At 43.1% G+C, this 19,361-nt stretch overlaps 2 protein-coding genes across 7 annotated transcripts in view; one reads left to right on the top strand and one right to left on the bottom strand.

The window, feature by feature from the left end:
* The window catches only part of LOC123732709 (DNA topoisomerase 3-alpha-like), a 43,923-nt gene extending 43,802 nt beyond the window's left edge, over positions 1-121 (bottom strand). Inside the window, exon 1 of the mRNA XM_082972454.1 lies at positions 1-121. This exon is cut by the window's left edge and continues 333 nt beyond it. The gene's annotated coding sequence lies outside the window, so the exon portion shown is untranslated.
* Positions 122-302: 181 nt separating this feature from the next.
* The window catches only part of LOC106593819 (guanine nucleotide exchange protein smcr8a), a 31,886-nt gene continuing 12,827 nt past the window's right edge, over positions 303-19,361 (top strand). For 3 of the 6 annotated variants that reach the window (XR_014391592.1, XR_014391591.1, XM_082972450.1), the window contains exons 1-5: positions 303-1,328; positions 1,415-1,563; positions 6,215-6,475; positions 6,922-8,949; positions 18,003-18,227. Coding sequence is in view for 4 of the 6 variants with exons in the window: in XM_082972450.1 (XP_082828576.1) it covers positions 1,131-1,328; positions 1,415-1,563; positions 6,215-6,475; positions 6,922-8,949; positions 18,003-18,227 (2,861 nt within the window). In the remaining 2 variants the exon portion in view is untranslated. Of the gene's footprint in view, positions 1,329-1,414; positions 1,564-2,289; positions 2,527-6,214; positions 6,476-6,921; positions 8,950-18,002; positions 18,253-19,361 lie in introns of those variants that run through there. The other 3 variants (XM_082972452.1, XM_082972453.1, XM_082972451.1) reach the window with 3 other exon arrangements.

Here is a 19,361-nt window from a genome sequence, read left to right as displayed (position 1 = left end):
TATCTCCAGAATTGTTGTTACAAACTGTTATTTATTCATAAAACTGTCCAGATCTCACATGTCAGTTAGCTTGATGGGAGTAGCTAGCTAAGTCATGTCAAACTTCAAGCCTGAAGTTGCCGAAACTTAACTTTAACACTTTTCCTAATCACCTAACCGCAATGTACGAAGTAACGTGGATCCAATCTGCCAATAAATAAGTTGTTTTTAAAACTATTTTTTTGACAACTGAAAGGGGTTGATTAAACGGCAGCTAATTTGATGTTATGGATTTTACAAATTCCGCGCCTGTCAACAACTGTCGTAAAAACTACTGTCGTAAAACAACTATCGTAAAACAGCTGTCGTAAAAACAACGGTCGTAAAAACAACGGTCGTAAAAACACGTCCTGTTCGTGTGAATATTTTTTTTTTTATTCGATGTCCTTTAATTTTACGCCAAAATACTACGTGAAGTATCTATTTTCAAGATTGAAATTGTGATTTATAATTTTAAATTATGTTGAATGTGTAACATTAGGGGGGTTTGTAATTTTAGGACAGCTAGCTACTTCCTTATGTGAGCTGGTCAGGTGGTTAGTACCAGCGGAGTAAATATGGCAACGGTCATGATGTACATTTTACATCAAATACTTTCACTGTATTAACTACTGGGACTTTTATATATACCAGTACATGACGTTCCCACTGCCGATATTACCCGGTAACGGTGCACGATTCCCGGACGAGCAATGTGTCATTGATGGGGGGGGGGGGGTCGGGATACGGTCGTGTTCCGTTTTGCATCGTCTGACGTCGGTACTGTACGGGGGACGGAGCCGGGGGACCGAGCCAGATAGATAGTCCCCGGTGTTAAGTGTTATTGTTTATATTACAGCGGTGACAGACAGACAGACAGGTATAACAGACAGACAGACTTTGGTCAGATGTCATGTTGATGCGGGGACAGAGACAACCGTCAGTGTCATGGACTGTTACTCCCAGCCAGTAGAGGGATACAGACCGACAGACAGACAGACTGGCTATCAGGCAGACAGACAGGCAGACAGACAGACAGACAGACAGCTAGCCTAGTGGATGGACTTCCTCTGATGTCATAGCTGACCCCCGGCCCGCCCGGTCCAGAGAAAATGATTGGTGCCCCAGATGTGGTGACGTTTACTAAAGAGGATGATTTTGGGGAGGTAGGGTACCCCGACCCCCGGGTGGTACCAGAGGAATTCTCTGTCCCTCTGTTCCCATCGAACAACAACGCTAACCCCTGGGCCAAGACCTCGTACGCCAAGTTCACTAAGGACTTCATCCTCATATCAGAGTTCTCCGAGCAGGTCGGTACCGTGCGTGTGTGTGTGTGTGTGTGTGTGTGTGTGTGTGTGTGTGATGAGCTCACCTTGTGTGTTTTCCTCTCCTCCAGGTGGGCCCCCAGCCTCTGCTCACCATACCTGATGACCCAAAAGTGTTCGGGACCTTTGACCTGAACTACTTCAGTCTGAGGATCATGTCTGTTGACTACCAGGCCTCGTTCGTAGGGCACCCTACCGGCAGCGGATACCCACGACTCAGGTAGCTGTCCTACTGTCTGTTGTATTCTACTCTAATGATATCCTATTGTACTCTACCAAGGCCTCGTTCGTAGGGCACCCTACCGGCAGCGGATACCCACGACTCAGGTAGCTGTCCTACTGTCTGTTGTATTCTACTCTAATGATATCCTATTGTACTCTACCAAGGCCTCGTTCGTAGGGCACCCTACCGGCAGCGGATACCCACGACTCAGGTAGCTGTCCTACTGTCTGTTGTATTCTACTCTAATGATATCCTATTGTACTCTACCAAGGCCTCGTTCGTAGGGCACCCTACCGGCAGCGGATACCCACGACTCAGGTAGCTGTCCTACTGTCTGTTGTATTCTACTCTAATGATATCCTATTGTACTCTACCAAGGCCTCGTTCGTAGGGCACCCTACCGGCAGCGGATACCCACGACTCAGGTAGCTGTCCTACTGTCTGTTGTATTCTACTCTAATGATATCCTATTGTACTCTACCAAGGCCTCGTTCGTAGGGCACCCTACCGGCAGCGGATACCCACGACTCAGGTAGCTGTCCTACTGTCTGTTGTATTCTACTCTAATGATATCCTATTGTACTCTACCAAGGCCTCGTTCGTAGGGCACCCTACCGGCAGCGGATACCCACGACTCAGGTAGCTGTCCTACTGTCTGTTGTATTCTACTCTAATGATATCCTATTGTACTCTACCAAGGCCTCGTTCGTAGCGCACCCTACCGGCAGCGGATACCCACGACTCAGGTAGCTGTCCTACTGTCTGTTGTATTCTACTCTAATGATATCCTATTGTACTCTACCAAGGCCTCGTTCGTAGGGCACCCTACCGGCAGCGGATACCCACGACTCAGGTAGCTGTCCTACTGTCTGTTGTATTCTACTCTAATGATATCCTATTGTACTCTACCAAGGCCTCGTTCGTAGGGCACCCTACCGGCAGCGGATACCCACGACTCAGGTAGCTGTCCTACTGTCTGTTGTATTGTACTCTAATGATATCCTATTGTATGTTTTATTGTACTCTACTCTAATGATATCCTATTGTATTGTACTCTAATGATATCCTATTGTATTGTACTCTAATGATATCCTATTTTATGTTTTATTCTACTCTAATGATATCCTATTGTATGTTTTATTCTACTCTAATGATATCCTATTGTATTCTACTCTAATGATATCTTATTGTATGTTTTATTCTACTCTAATGATATCTTATTGTATGTTTTATTCTACTCTAATGATATACTATTGTATATGTATTGTACTCTACTCTAATGATATCTTATTGTATGTTTTATTGTACTCTAATGATATCCTATTGTATATGTATTGTACTCTACTGTATTTGTATTCTACTCTAATGATATCTTATTGTATGTTTTATTGTATTCTAATGATATCCTATTGTATTGTACTCTAATTATTTTGTTACATTCTATTATATTCTACTGTAATTCTATTCTGTTCTGTTTTATATTATATACTACTATATTTTTTGTTATTCTATTATATTCTACTCTAATTCTATTATTTTCTACTCTAAATAGATTGTTACATTCTATTATATTCTACTCATTATATTATTATACTCTAATTCTATTATATTCTACTCTAAATAGTTTCTGTTACATTCTATTATATTCTACTCATTATATTATTATACTCTAATTCTATTATATTCTACTCTAAATAGTTTCTGTTACATTCTATTATATTCTACTCATTATATTATTATACTCTAATTCTATTATTTTCTACTCTAAATAGTTTCTGTTACATTCTATTATATTCTACTCTAATTCTATTCTGTTCTGTTTTATATTATATACTACTATATTTTTTCTTATTCTATTATATTCTACTCTAATTCTATTATTTTCTACTCTAAATAGTTTCTGTTACATTCTGTTATTTTCTACTCATTCTATTCTGTCCTAATTATTTTCTATTATATTATACTGTAATTCTACAGATTGTTACATTCTATTATATTCTACTCATTATATTATTCTACACTAATTCTATTATTTTCTACTCTAAATAGTTTCTGTTACATTCTATTATATTCTACTCATTATATTATTCTACACTAATTCTATTATTTTCTACTCTAAATAGTTTCTGTTACATTCTATTATATTCTACTCATTATATTATTCTACACTAATTCTATTATTTTCTACTCTAAATAGTTTCTGTTACATTCTATTATATTCTACTCATTATATTATTATACTCTAATTCTATTATATTCTACTCTAAATAGTTTCTGTTACATTCTATTATATTCTACTCATTATATTATTCTACTCTAATTCTATTATTTTCTCTTCTCCTGTAATGGTTTTCTGTTCTATTGTATAATATTTCTGCTCTACTCCACCCTGACTGTATAATATTTCTGCTCTACTCCACCCTGATTGTATAATATTTCTGCTCTACTCCACCCTGACTGTATAATATTTCTGCTCTACTCCACCCTGATTGTATTATATTTCTGCTCTACTCCACCCTGATTGTATTATATTTCTGCTCTACTCCACCCTGATTGTATTATATTTCTGCTCTACTCCACCCTGATTGTATAATATTTCTGCTCTACTCCACCCTGATTGTATAATATTTCTGCTCTACTCCACCCTAATTGTATTATATTTCTGCTCTACTCCACCCTGATTGTATAATATTTCTGCTCTACTCCACCCTGATTGTATTATATTTCTGCTCTACTCCACCCTGATTGTATTATATTTCTGCTCTACTCCACCCTGATTGTATAATATTTCTGCTCTACTCCACCCTGATTGTATTATATTTCTGCTCTACTCCACCCTGATTGTATTATATTTCTGCTCTACTCCACCCTGATTGTATTATATTTCTGCTCTACTCCACCCTAATTGTATTATATTTCTGCTCTACTCCACCCTGATTGTATAATATTTCTGCTCTACTCCACCCTGATTGTATAATATTTCTGCTCTACTCCACCCTAATTGTATTATATTTCTGCTCTACTCCACCCTGATTGTATAATATTTCTGCTCTACTCCACCCTGATTGTATTATATTTCTGCTCTACTCCACCCTGATTGTATTATATTTCTGCTCTACTCCACCCTGATTGTATAATATTTCTGCTCTACTCCACCCTGATTGTATTATATTTCTGCTCTACTCCACCCTGATTGTATTATATTTCTGCTCTACTCCACCCTGATTGTATTATATTATTGCTCTACTCCACCCTAATTGTATAATATTTCTGCTCTACTCCACCCTGATTGTATAATATTTCTGCTCTACTCCACCCTGATTGTATAATATTTCTGCTCTACTCCACCCTGATTGTATTATATTTCTGCTCTACTCCACCCTGATTGTATAATATTTCTGCTCTACTTCACCCTGATTGTATTATATTTCTGCTCTACTCCACCATGATTGTATAATATTTCTGCTCTACTCCACCCTGATTGTATTATATTTCTGCTCTACTCCACCCTGATTGTATTATATTATTGCTCTACTCCACCCTGATTGTATAATATTTCTGCTCTACTCCACCCTGATTGTATTATATTTCTGCTCTACTCCACCCTGATTGTATTATATTTCTGCTCTACTCCACCCTGATTGTATTATATTATTGCTCTACTCCACCCTGATTGTATTATATTTCTGCTCTACTCCACCCTGATTGTATTATATTTCTGCTCTACTCCACCCTGATTGTATTATATTTCTGCTCTACTCCACCCTGATTGTATTATATTTCTGCTCTACTCCACCCTGACTGTATAATATTTCTGCTCTACTCCACCCTGACTGTATAATATTTCTGCTCTACTCCACCCTGACTGTATAATATTTCTGCTCTACTCCACCCTGACTGTATAATATTTCTGCTCTACTCCACCCTGACTGTATAATATTTCTGCTCTACTCCACCCTGATTGTATAATATTTCTGCTCTACTCCACCCTGATTGTATAATATTTCTGCTCTACTCCACCCTGACTGTATAATATTTCTGCTCTACTCCACCCTGACTGTATAATATTTCTGCTCTACTCCACCCTGACTGTATAATATTTCTGCTCTACTCCACCCTGACTGTATAATATTTCTGCTCTACTCCACCCTGACTGTATAATATTTCTGCTCTACTCCACCCTGACTGTATAATATTTCTGCTCTACTCCACCCTGACTGTATAATATTTCTGCTCTACTCCACCCTGACTGTATAATATTTCTGCTCTACTCCACCCTGATTGTATAATATTTCTGCTCTACTCCACCCTGACTGTATAATATTTCTGCTCTACTCCACCCTGACTGTATTATATTTCTGCTCTACTCCACCCTGACTGTATAATATTTCTGCTCTACTCCACCCTGATTGTATAATATTTCTGCTCTACTCCACCCTGATTGTATAATATTTCTGCTCTACTCCACCCTGACTGTATTATATTTCTGCTCTACTCCACCCTGACTGTGTAATATTTCTGCTCTACTCCACCCTGACTGTATAATATTTCTGCTCTACTCCACCCTGATTGTATAATATTTCTGCTCTACTCCACCCTGACTGTATAATATTTCTGCTCTACTCCACCCTGACTGCTCCCCTTGTAGTTTTGTGGAGGACTCCCGTGTGGTGCTGGGCGACTCTAAGGAAGGAGCGTTCGCCTACGTCCACCACCTGACTCTGTACGACCTGGAGGCCCGGGGTTTCGTCCGCCCGTTCTGCATGGCGTACGTCTCCGCCGACGAGAGGAAGATCATGCAGCAGTTCCAGGAGCTGTCGCTCCGCTTCTCACGAGCCTCCGAGCTCCTGAAGACCGGAAACCGACGGGCCTTCGCCCGCGAGCTGCAGAGGAAGCTACGAGACCTGGAGTAAGAGGAGAGATACACACACTATACACACACACACACATACACACTAACACACTCTGACACACACACACACACTGACACACACACACACAGACACACACACACTATACACACACACTCACTCTGACACACACACACAGACACACACACACTCAGTCTGACACACACACACAGACACACACACACACACACACACACTCTGACACACACACACACACACTCTAACACACACACACACACAGACACACACACACACACTCTGACACACACACACACACTCTAACACACACACACACACAGACACACACACACACACACACACACTCTGACACACACACACACACACAGACACACACACACTCAGTCTGACACACACACTCTGACACACACACACACTACTACTGCTACAATCTGTTGTAACTTCCCGTCGTGCCCCTTCCTGCCAGGTACACGCGGTCCGTTCTGCAGACAGAGGAAGGGCTTCAGCGCGAGGCGGGGCCTCAGGGCTGTTACTCCGCCCACGCGGTGGACAAGGCCAATGAGCTTGCAGCGATGGAGAAGAGTATCTTCGAGCACCGAGACCTGCTGAGACAGATCACCTCGTACCTTCTCCGCCCTCGCCGGGACCCCCACGCAGCACACTGCCAACACTGCGTCACCGAGTCCCGGAAACACAGAGACTCCTCGCCTCCTGGTCCCGACCCCGGCGGCGAGGAGGAGGAGGAGGGAGAGAGGAGGAGGAGGAGACAGTCTTACACCCCTCAGCTGATGAAAGGGAAACCGGCGAAATGTTTCGCCAAACGTCTGAAGAACATGACGGAGTTATGCGAGGAGTGGTTCTACGAAGCCGCGGTGGAACTTCTCGCTCACACGGAGAGGTGTTTCCGGGGGGATCTGTGTTACCTGTACACCCGCCGCTTGGACCGAGCTCTACGCAGGAAACAGAACGTCGTCAACTTCCTGTTCGAGGAGGAGCTCGGGGAGGAAGAAGAGGAGGTAGCGGCGCTGGGAAGAATCTTCTGTTCTCTAAACCACGCGACGGGGACGGACCAACGCTCGCGTCTTATACACACCCCTTCCGTCGCGCTTTGCCCCGAGCCAGACCTTCCAGAGGTGTACCCTCTCTGTCCTGATAACTCTGCCCCGCAGAGCGACGCCCTGGCTGGGGACGAGAGGCTGGAGTCGTCACTCTCTGATCTGACCGTGGAGACACAGGACCAAGAAAGCTCTGAGGAGAATAAGGACAGCTTTAGTAGTGACAGGAGTGGAGGAGAGGAAGAGGAGGAGGAGGAAGGACAGGAGGAAGGAGACCAGACCCCTGTTTTTCTGCTGGAGACTGAGGAGAGGGGAGAGGGTGAGAACGAAGGAGGGTTTGAGAGAGGGGCTGAGACAGGGGAGAGAGGGGCTGAGACAGGACAGAGAGGGGCTGAGACAGGACAGAGAGGGGCTGAGACAGGACAGAGAGGGGCTGAGACAGGACAGAGAGGGGCTGAGACAGGACAGAGAGGGGCTGAGACAGAGGAGAGAGGGGCTGAGACAGGACAGAGAGGGGCTGAGACAGGACAGAGAGGGGCTGAGACAGAGGAGAGAGGGGCTGAGACAGGACAGAGAGGGGCTGAGACAGAGGAGAGAGGTACTGAGACAGAGGAGAGAGGGGCTGAGACAGAGGAGAGAGGTGCTGAGACAGGACAGAGAGGGGCTGAGACAGGACAGAGAGGTGCTGAGACAGGACAGAGAGGGGCTGAGACAGGACAGAGAGGTGCTGAGACAGGACAGAGAGGTACTGAGACAGAGGAGAGAGGGGCTGAGACAGAGGAGAGAGGGGCTGAGACAGGACAGAGAGGTACTGAGACAGAGGAGAGAGGGGCTGAGACAGGACAGAGAGGGACCGAGACAGGACAGAGAGGGACCGAGACAGGACAGAGAGGTGCCGAGACAGAGGAGAGAGGGACTGAGACAGGACAGAGAGGGGCCGAGACAGGACAGAGAGGTACTGAGACAGGACAGAGAGGGGCTGAGACAGGACAGAGAGGGGCTGAGACAGGACAGAGAGGTGCCGAGACAGGACAGAGAGTTCCTGACCCTGAGTTGTTGGTCCACATGGACACGGCCTGCTGCATGTCTCAGACCGAAGGCTTCCTGTACAACTCTTCTCCCACAGACACGCTACCTGCTTCTGGGCTGCAGCCCGGCTCTCTACCCCTCCCACCGGTGGTCAGCCAGGAGCCCCAGGCCATGCTGTCGATCCAGGGGGTCTACGGCCTGGGTTCCCCACACTACCAGAACCCCGGGGCTGGACTGGACCTGCCCGTCTCCTCCTTGGGAGATGCCACCTCCAAGGGGTCGGACCAGGACGGGTCGGACTGTACCACGTCAGCGTCTACGGGGTCGGAACGGGCCGGTTCACCTCCGGGGTACGGCGGGGTGGTGGTAACGCTGAGGCAGAAGAAGAGGGCTGGACAGGAAGCCCTCAGGTGAGTAACTCGTTCGGGTCGATTTAATTCATTCTGTAGTTAAAGAGGACTCTCGGATTTCTCCTGTCTATGTGTGTGTGTGTGTGTTTTCTATACCCTGCTCGTTCTCCCCACCCCGACGGCTTCAACCCTTCTGGTGTAGTGTTACCCTGGGCGTACAAACCCTGGGCTCCCCACCCCGACGGCTTCAACCCTTCTGGTGTAGTTTTACCCTGGGCGTACAAACCCTGGGCTCCCCACCCCGGCTTCAACCCTTCTGGTGTAGTGTTACCCTGGGCGTACAAACCCTGGGCTCCCCACCCCGGCTTCAACCCTTCTGGTGTAGTGTTACCCTGGGCGTACAAACCCTGGGCTCCCCACCCCGGCTTCAACCCTTCTGGTGTAGTGTTACCCTGGGCGTACAAACCCTGGGCTCCCCACCCCGGCTTCAACCCTTCTGGTGTAGTGTTACCCTGGGCGTACAAACCCTGGGCTCCCCACCCCGGCTTCAACCCTTCTGGTGTAGTGTTACCCTGGGCGTACAAACCCTGGGCTCCCCACCCCGGCTTCAACCCTTCTGGTGTAGTGTTACCCTGGGCGTACAAACCCTGGGCTCCCCACCCCGGCTTCAACCCTTCTGGTGTAGTGTTACCCTGGGCGTACAAACCCTGGGCTCCCCACCCCGGCTTCAACCCTTCTGGTGTAGTGTTACCCTGGGCGTACAAACCCTGGGCTCCCCACCCCGGCTTCAACCCTTCTGGTGTAGTGTTACCCTGGGCGTACAAACCCTGGGCTCCCCACCCCGACGGCTTCAACCCTTCTGGTGTAGTGTTACCCTGGGCGTACAAACCCTGGGCTCCCCACCCCGGCTTCAACTCTTCTGGTGTAGTGTTACCCTGGGCGTACAAACCCTGGGCTCCCCACCCCGGCTTCAACCCTTCTGGTGTAGTGTTACCCTGGGCGTACAAACCCTGGGCTCCCCACCCCGACGGCTTCAACCCTTCTGGTGTAGTGTTACCCTGGGCGTACAAACCCTGGGCTCCCCACCCCGGCTTCAACCCTTCTGGTGTAGTGTTACCCTGGGCGTACAAACCCTGGGCTCCCCACCCCGGCTTCAACCCTTCTGGTGTAGTGTTACCCTGGGCGTACAAACCCTGGGCTCCCCACCCCGGCTTCAACCCTTCTGGTGTAGTGTTACCCTGGGCGTACAAACCCTGGGCTCCCCACCCCGGCTTCAACCCTTCTGGTGTAGTGTTACCCTGGGCGTACAAACCCCCCCGTGTGGAATTCCTGGTGTCTGGCAGCGTTTTGGAAAACTGCCGATCGGGTGGTCAAGAACGTAAAGTTCGTCTCAGCCTCGGGGGGCTGCTCTTCAGTCAGTCAGACTTTATGAACCCTAACTTTATAACACCCGGCCTGTTCCCTAGGAAACTCTGGAGCTGGATAACACCCGGCCTGTTCCCTAGGGAACTCTGGGGCTGGATAACACCCGGCCTGTTCCCTAGGAAACTCTGGAGCTGGATAACACCCGGCCTGTTCCCTAGGGAACTCTGGGGCTGGATAACACCCGGCCTGTTCCCTAGGAAACTCTGGAGCTGGATAACACCCGGCCTGTTCCCTAGGAAACTCTGGAGCTGGATAACACCCGGCCTGTTCCCTAGGGAACTCTGGGGCTGGATAACACCCGGCCTGTTCCCTAGGAAACTCTGGAGCTGGATAACACCCGGCCTGTTCCCTAGGAAACTCTGGAGCTGGATAACACCCGGCCTGTTCCCTAGGAAACTCTGGAGCTGGATAACACCCGGCCTGTTCCCTAGGGAACTCTGGGGCTGGATAACACCCGGCCTGTTCCCTAGGAAACTCTGGAGCTGGATAACACCCGGCCTGTTCCCTAGGAAACTCTGGAGCTGGATAACACCCGGCCTGTTCCCTAGGGAACTCTGGGGCTGGATAACACCCGGCCTGTTCCCTAGGAAACTCTGGAGCTGGATAACACCCGGCCTGTTCCCTAGGAAACTCTGGAGCTGGATAACACCCGGCCTGTTCCCTAGGAAACTCTGGGGCTGGATGACACCCGGCCTGTTCCCTAGGAAACTCTGGAGCTGAATTACACCCGGCCTGTTCCCTAGGAAACTCTGGAGCTGGATAACACCCGGCCTGTTCCCTAGGAAACTCTGGAGCTGGATAACACCCGGCCTGTTCCCTAGGAAACTCTGGAGCTGAATAACACCCGGCCTGTTCCCTAGGAAACTCTGGAGCTGAATAACACCCGGCCTGTTCCCTAGGAAACTCTGGGGCTGGATAACACCCGGCCTGTTCCCTAGGAAACTCTGGAGCTGGATAACACCCGGCCTGTTCCCTAGGAAACTCTGGAGCTGGATAACACCCGGCCTGTTCCCTAGGAAACTCTGGAGCTGGATAACACCCGGCCTGTTCCCTAGGAAACTCTGGAGCTGAATAACACCCGGCCTGTTCCCTAGGAAACTCTGGAGCTGAATAACACCCGACCTGTTCCCTAGGAAACTCTATTATATTCTACTATGTATATACTGTAATATATTCTACTATGTGTATACTGTATTATATTCTACTATGTATATACTGTAATATATTCTACTATGTATATACTGTATTATATTCTACTATGTATATACTGTATTATATTCTACTATGTATATACTGTAATATATTCTACTATGTATATACTGTATTATATTCTACTATGTATATACTGTATTATATTCTACTATGTATATACTGTAATATATTCTACTATGTATATACTGTAATATATTCTACTATGTATATACTGTAATATATTCTACTATGTATATACTGTAATATATTGTACTATGTATATACTGTATTATATTCTACTATGTATATACTGTATTATATTCTACTATGTATATACTGTAATATATTCTACTATGTATATACTGTAATATATTCTACTATGTATATACTGTATTATATTCTACTATGTATATACTGTATTATATTCTATGTATATACTGTAATATATTCTACTATGTATATACTGTAATATATTCTACTATGTATATACTGTATTATATTCTACTATGTATATACTGTATTATATTCTACTATGTATATACTGTAATATATTCTACTATGTATATACTGTAATATATTCTACTATGTATATACTGTAATATATTCTACTATGTATATACTGTATTATATTCTACTATGTATATACTGTATTATATTCTACTATGTATATACTGTAATATATTCTACTATGTATATACTGTAATATATTCTACTATGTATATACTGTAATATATTCTACTATGTATATACTGTAATATATTCTACTACGTATATACTGTATTATATTCTACTACGTATATACTGTATTATATTCTACTATGTATATACTGTAATATATTCTACTGTATATACTGTAATATATTCTACTATGTATATACTGTAATATATTCTACTATGTATATACTGTAATATATTCTACTATGTATATACTGTATTATATTCTACTATGTATATACTGTATTATATTCTACTATGTATATACTGTAATATATTCTATTATGTATATACTGTATTATATTCTACTATGTATATACTGTATTCTATACTATTCTACTGTATCTGTATGTATTCTGCTGCTCTGACATCGTTGGAGCTAGAAACACAAGCATTTAGTTAGATATTACTGTTGGAGCTAGAAACACAAGCATTTAGTTAGATATTACTGTTGGAGCTAGAAACACAAGCATTTAGTTAGATATTACTGTTGGAGCTGGGAACACAAGCATTTAGTTAGATATTACTGTTGGAGCTAGAAACACAAGCATTTAGTTAGATATTACTGCACTGTTGGAGCTAGAAACACAAGCATTTAGTTAGATATTACTGTTGGAGCTAGAAACACAAGCATTTAGTTAGATATTACTGCACTGTTGGAGCTAGAAACACAAGCATTTAGTTAGATTTTACTGCACTGTTGGAGCTGGGAACACAAGCATTTAGTTAGATATTACTGTTGGAGCTAGGAACACAAGCATTTAGTTAGATATTACTGTTGGAGCTAGAAACACAAGCATTTAGTTAGATATTACTGTTGGAGCTGGGAACACAAGCATTTAGTTAGATATTACTGCACTGTTGGAGCTAGAAACACAAGCATTTAGTTAGATATTACTGTTGGAGCTGGGAACACAAGCATTTAGTTAGATATTACTGTTGGAGCTAGAAACACAAGCATTTAGTTAGATATTACTGTTGGAGCTAGAAACACAAGCATTTAGTTAGATATTACTGTTGGAGCTGGGAACACAAGCATTTAGTTAGATATTACTGTTGGAGCTAGAAACACAAGCATTTAGTTAGATATTACTGTTGGAGCTGGGAACACAAGTATTTAGTTAGATATTACTGCACTGTTGGAGCTAGAAACACAAGCATTTAGTTAGATATTACTGCACTGTTGGAGCTAGAAACACAAGCATTTAGTTAGATATTACTGCACTGTTGGAGCTAGAAACACAAGCATTTAGTTAAATATTACTGTTGGAGCTAGAAACAAGCATTTAGTTAGATATTACTGTTGGAGCTGGGAACACAAGCATTTAGTTAGATATTACTGCACTGTTGGAGCTAGAAACACAAGCATTTAGTTAGATATTACTGTTGGAGCTGGGAACACAAGCATTTAGTTAGATATTACTGTTGGAGCTAGAAACACAAGCATTTAGTTAGATATTACTGTTGGAGCTAGAAACACAAGCATTTAGTTAGATATTACTGTTGGAGCTAGAAACACAAGCATTTAGTTAGATATTACTGTTGGAGCTAGAAACACAAGCATTTAGTTAGATATTACTGTTGGAGCTGGGAACACAAGCATTTAGTTAGATATTACTGCACTGTTGGAGCTAGAAACACAAGCATTTAGTTAGATATTACTGTTGGAGCTGGGAACACAAGCATTTAGTTAGATATTACTGCACTGTTGGAGCTAGAAACACAAGCATTTAGTTAGATATTACTGTACTGTTGGAGCTGGGAACACAAGTATTTAGTTAGATATTACTGTTGGAGCTAGAAACACAAGCATTTAGTTAGATACTACTGTTGGAGCTGGGAACACAAGCATTTAGTTAGATACTACTGTTGGAGCTGGAAACACAAGCATTTAGTTAGATATTACTGTTGGAGCTGGGAACACAAGCATTTAGTTAGATATTACTGCACTGTTGGAGCTGGGAACACAAGCATTTAGTTAGATATTACTGTTGGAGCTAGAAACACAAGCATTTAGTTAGATATTACTGTTGGAGCTAGAAACACAAGCATTTAGTTAGATATTACTGTTGGAGCTGGGAACACAAGCATTTAGTTAGATATTACTTTTGGAGCTAGAAACACAAGCATTTAGTTAGATATTACTGTTGGAGCTAGAAACAAGCATTTAGTTAGATATTACTGTTGGAGCTGGGAACACAAGCATTTAGTTAGATATTACTGTTGGAGCTAGGAACACAAGCATTTAGTTAGAAATTACTGTTGGAGCTAGAAACACAAGCATTTAGTTAGATATTACTGTTGGAGCTGGGAACACAAGCATTTAGTTAGATATTACTTTTGGAGCTAGAAACACAAGCATTTAGTTAGATATTACTGTTGGAGCTAGAAACACAAGCATTTAGTTAGATATTACTGTACTGTTGGAGCTAGAAACACAAGCATTTAGTTAGATATTACTGTTGGAGCTGGGAACACAAGCATTTAGTTAGATACTACTGTTGGAGCTGGGAACACAAGCATTTAGTTAGATATTACTGCACTGTTGGAGCTGGGAACACAAGCATTTAGTTAGATATTACTGCACTGTTGGAGCTAGGAACACAAGCATTTAGTTAGATATTACTGTTGGAGCTAGAAACACAAGCATTTAGTTAGATACTACTGTTGGAGCTGGGAACACAAGCATTTAGTTAGATACTACTGTTGGAGCTGGGAACACAAGCATTTAGTTAGATATTACTGTTGGAGCTGGGAACACAAGCATTTAGTTAGATATTACTGTTGGAGCTGGGAACACAAGCATTTAGTTAGATATTACTGCACTGTTGGAGCTAGAAACACAAGCATTTAGTTAGATATTACTGTTGGAGCTAGAAACACAAGCATTTAGTTAGATATTACTGTTGGAGCTGGGAACACAAGCATTTAGTTAGATATTACTGTTGGAGCTGGGAACACAAGCATTTAGTTAGATATTACTGTTGGAGCTAGAAACACAAGCATTTAGTTAGATACTACTGTTGGAGCTGGGAACACAAGCATTTAGTTAGATATTACTGCACTGTTGGAGCTAGAAACACAAGCATTTAGTTAGATATTACTGCACTGTTGGAGCTAGAAACACAAGCATTTAGTTAGATACTACTGTTGGAGCTGGGAACACAAGCATTTAGTTAGATATTACTGTTGGAGCTAGAAACACAAGCATTTAGTTAGATATTACTGTTGGAGCTAGAAACACAAGCATTTAGTTAGATATTACTGCACTGTTGGAGCTGGGAACACAAGCATTTAGTTAGATATTACTGTTGGAGCTGGGAACACAAGCATTTAGTTAGATACTACTGTTGGAGCTAGGAACACAAGCATTTAGTTAGATATTACTGCACTGTTGGAGCTGGGAACACAAGCATTTAGTTAGATATTACTGCACTGTTGGAGCTAGGAACACAAGCATTTAGTTAGATATTACTGCACTGTTGGAGCTAGGAACACAAGCATTTAGTTAGATACTACTGCACTGTTGGAGCTAGAAACACAAGCATTTAGTTAGATATTACTGTTGGAGCTGGGAACACAAGCATTTAGTTAGATATTACTGCACTGTTGGAGCTAGAAACACAAGCATTTAGTTAGATACTACTGTTGGAGCTAGGAACACAAGCATTTAGTTAGATATTACTGTTGGAGCTAGAAACACAAGCATTTAGTTAGATATTACTGTTGGAGCTAGAAACACAAGCATTTAGTTAGATATTACTGTTGGAGCTGGGAACACAAGCATTTAGTTAGATATTACTGTTGGAGCTGGGAACTCAAGCATTTAGTTAGATATTACTGCACTGTTGGAGCTAGGAACACAAGCATTTAGTTAGATATTACTGCACTGTTGGAGCTAGGAACACAAGCATTTAGTTAGATATTACTGCACTGTTGGAGCTAGAAACACAAGCATTTAGTTAGATACTACTGCACTGTTGGAGCTAGAAACACAAGCATTTAGTTAGATATTACTGTTGGAGCTGGGAACACAAGCATTTAGTTAGATATTACTGCACTGTTGGAGCTAGAAACACAAGCATTTAGTTAGATACTACTGTTGGAGCTAGGAACACAAGCATTTAGTTAGATATTACTGTTGGAGCTAGAAACACAAGCATTTAGTTAGATATTACTGTTGGAGCTAGAAACACAAGCATTTAGTTAGATATTACTGTTGGAGCTGGGAACACAAGCATTTAGTTAGATATTACTGTTGGAGCTGGGAACACAAGCATTTAGTTAGATATTACTGCACTGTTGGAGCTAGGAACACAAGCATTTAGTTAGATACTACTGCACTGTTGGAGCTAGAAACACAAGCATTTAGTTAGATATTACTGTTGGAGCTGGGAACACAAGCATTTAGTTAGATATTACTGCACTGTTGGAGCTAGAAACACAAGCATTTAGTTAGATACTACTGTTGGAGCTAGGAACACAAGCATTTAGTTAGATATTACTGTTGGAGCTAGGAACACAAACTTTTAGTTAGATATTACTGCACTGTTGGAGCTAGAAACACAAGCATTTATTTAGATACTACTGTTGGAGCTAGAAACACAAGCATTTAGTTAGATATTACTGTTGGAGCTAGAAACACAAGCATTTAGTTAGATATTACTGCACCGTTGGAGCTGGGAACACAAGCATTTAGTTAGATATTACTGTTGGAGCTAGGAACACAAGCATTTAGTTAGATATTACTGTTGGAGCTAGAAACACAAGCATTTAGTTAGATATTACTGTTGGAGCTAGAAACACAAGCATTTAGTTAGATATTACTGCACTGTTGGAGCTAGAAACACAAGCATTTAGTTAGATATTACTGTTGGAGCTAGAAACACAAGCATTTAGTTAGATATTACTGCACTGTTGGAGCTAGAAACACAAGCATTTAGTTAGATATTACTGTTGGAGCTAGAAACACAAGCATTTAGTTAGATATTACTGCACTGTTGGAGCTAGAAACACAAGCATTTAGTTAGATATTACTGCACTGTTGGAGCTGGGACCACAAGCATTTAGTTAGATATTACTGTTGGAGCTAGAAACACAAGCATTTAGTTAGATATTACTGTTGGAGCTAGGAACACAAGCATTTAGTTAGATATTACTGCACTGTTGGAGCTGGGAACACAAGCATTTAGTTAGATATTACTGTTGGAGCTGGGAACACAAGCATTTAGTTAGATACTACTGTTGGAGCTAGGAACACAAGCATTTAGTTAGATATTACTGCACTGTTGGAGCTGGGAACACAAGCATTTAGTTAGATACTACTGTTGGAGCTAGAAACACAAGCATTTAGTTAGATATTACTGTTGGAGCTGGGAACACAAGCATTTAGTTAGATATTACTGCACTGTTGGAGCTGGGAACACAAGCATTTAGTTAGATATTACTGTTGGAGCTAGAAACACAAGCATTTAGTTAGATATTACTGTTGGAGCTGGGAACACAAGCATTTAGTTAGATATTACTGTTGGAGCTGGGAACACAAGCATTTAGTTAGATATTACTGCACTGTTGGAGCTGGGACCACAAGCATTTAGTTAGATATTACTGTTGGAGCTAGAAACACAAGCATTTAGTTAGATATTACTGTTGGAGCTGGGAACACAAGTATTTAGTTAGATATTACTGTTGGAGCTAGAAACACAAGCATTTCGCTACACCCACAATAACATCTGTTAAACACGTGTATGTGACCATCTCTCGCTCTGTGTCTCTACCTCCAGGTTTGTGCGTCAGTATCCGTTTGCCTTGCATGCCCTGTGGTCCCTACTGAGTGGTCGGACCCTGGTGGTCCTGGGATCCGAGGAGGGGAGGGTCAGGAGGCTGGTGTCCGCTCTAGCCCTCTACGTGCCTGGACCCGGGCGCTGTGGGGAGAGGGTCCAGCCTTGGCTCTCCTGCCCCTTCAGCCTCACTGACCTACAGAGATGGAAACTCATAGGACTGCAGAGGTGAGGAGGAAGGGGCGGTGCCTGCGTGAGTGGGGATCAGTTCCATACATTAATTTCTATGATCGAAACACTTCCTGTTATAACTAGCCTATGTACAGTCTACTTCCTGTTATGACTAGCCTATATACAGTCTACTTCCTGTTATGACTAGCCTATACACAGTCTACTTCCTGTTATAACGAGCCTATATAAAGTCTACTTCCTGTTATAACTAGCCTGTATACGTCTACTTCCTGTTATGACTAGCCTATATACAGTCTACTTCCTGTTATAACTGGCCTATATACAGTCTACTTCCTGTTATAACTAGCCTATATACGGTCTACTTCCTGTTATGACTAGCCTATATACAGTCTACTTCCTGTTATAACTGGCCTATATACAGTCTACTTCCTGTTATAACTAGCCTATATACGGTCTACTTCCTGTTATGACTAGCCTATATACAGTCTACTTCCTGTTATAACTAGCCTGTATACGTCTACTTCCTGTTATAACTAGCCTGTATACGTCTACTTCCTGTTTATAACTAGCCTGTATACGTCTACTTCCTGTTATAACTAGCCTGTATACTGTCTACTTCCTGTTATAACTAGCCTGTATACGGTCTACTTCCTGTTTATAACTAGCTTATAGACAGTAGACATGCCTCCTCCTCCTCCTCCTCCTCCCCTATAGACAGTAGACATGCCTCCTCCTCCTACCCTATAGACAGTAGACATGCCTCCTCCTCCTCCTACCCTATAGACAGTAGACATGCCTCCTCCTCCTCCCCTATAGACAGTAGACATGCCTCCTCCTCCTCCTACCCTATAGACAGTAGACATGCCTCCTCCTCCTCCTCCTACCCTATAGACAGTAGACATGCCTCCTCCTCCTCCTACCCTATAGACAGTAGACATGCCTCCTCCTCCTACCCTATAGACAGTAGACATGCCTCCTCCTCCTCCTCCTCCTACCCTATAGACAGTAGACATGCCTCCTCCTCCTCCTACCCTATAGACAGTAGACATGCCTCCTCCTCCTCCTACCCTATAGACAGTAGACATGCCTCCTCCTCCTACCCTATAGACAGTAGACATGCCTCCTCCTCCTCCTCCTACCCTATAGACAGTAGACATGCCTCCTCCTCCT

The sequence above is a fragment of the Salmo salar genome, unplaced genomic scaffold (genome assembly GCF_965601325.2).
Source record: "Salmo salar unplaced genomic scaffold, fSalSal1 ptg000691l, whole genome shotgun sequence".
Taxonomy (NCBI): domain Eukaryota; kingdom Metazoa; phylum Chordata; class Actinopteri; order Salmoniformes; family Salmonidae; genus Salmo; species Salmo salar.
Note: the sequence above shows the minus strand (reverse complement) of the source record. Positions and strands in the feature narration are given on the sequence as shown.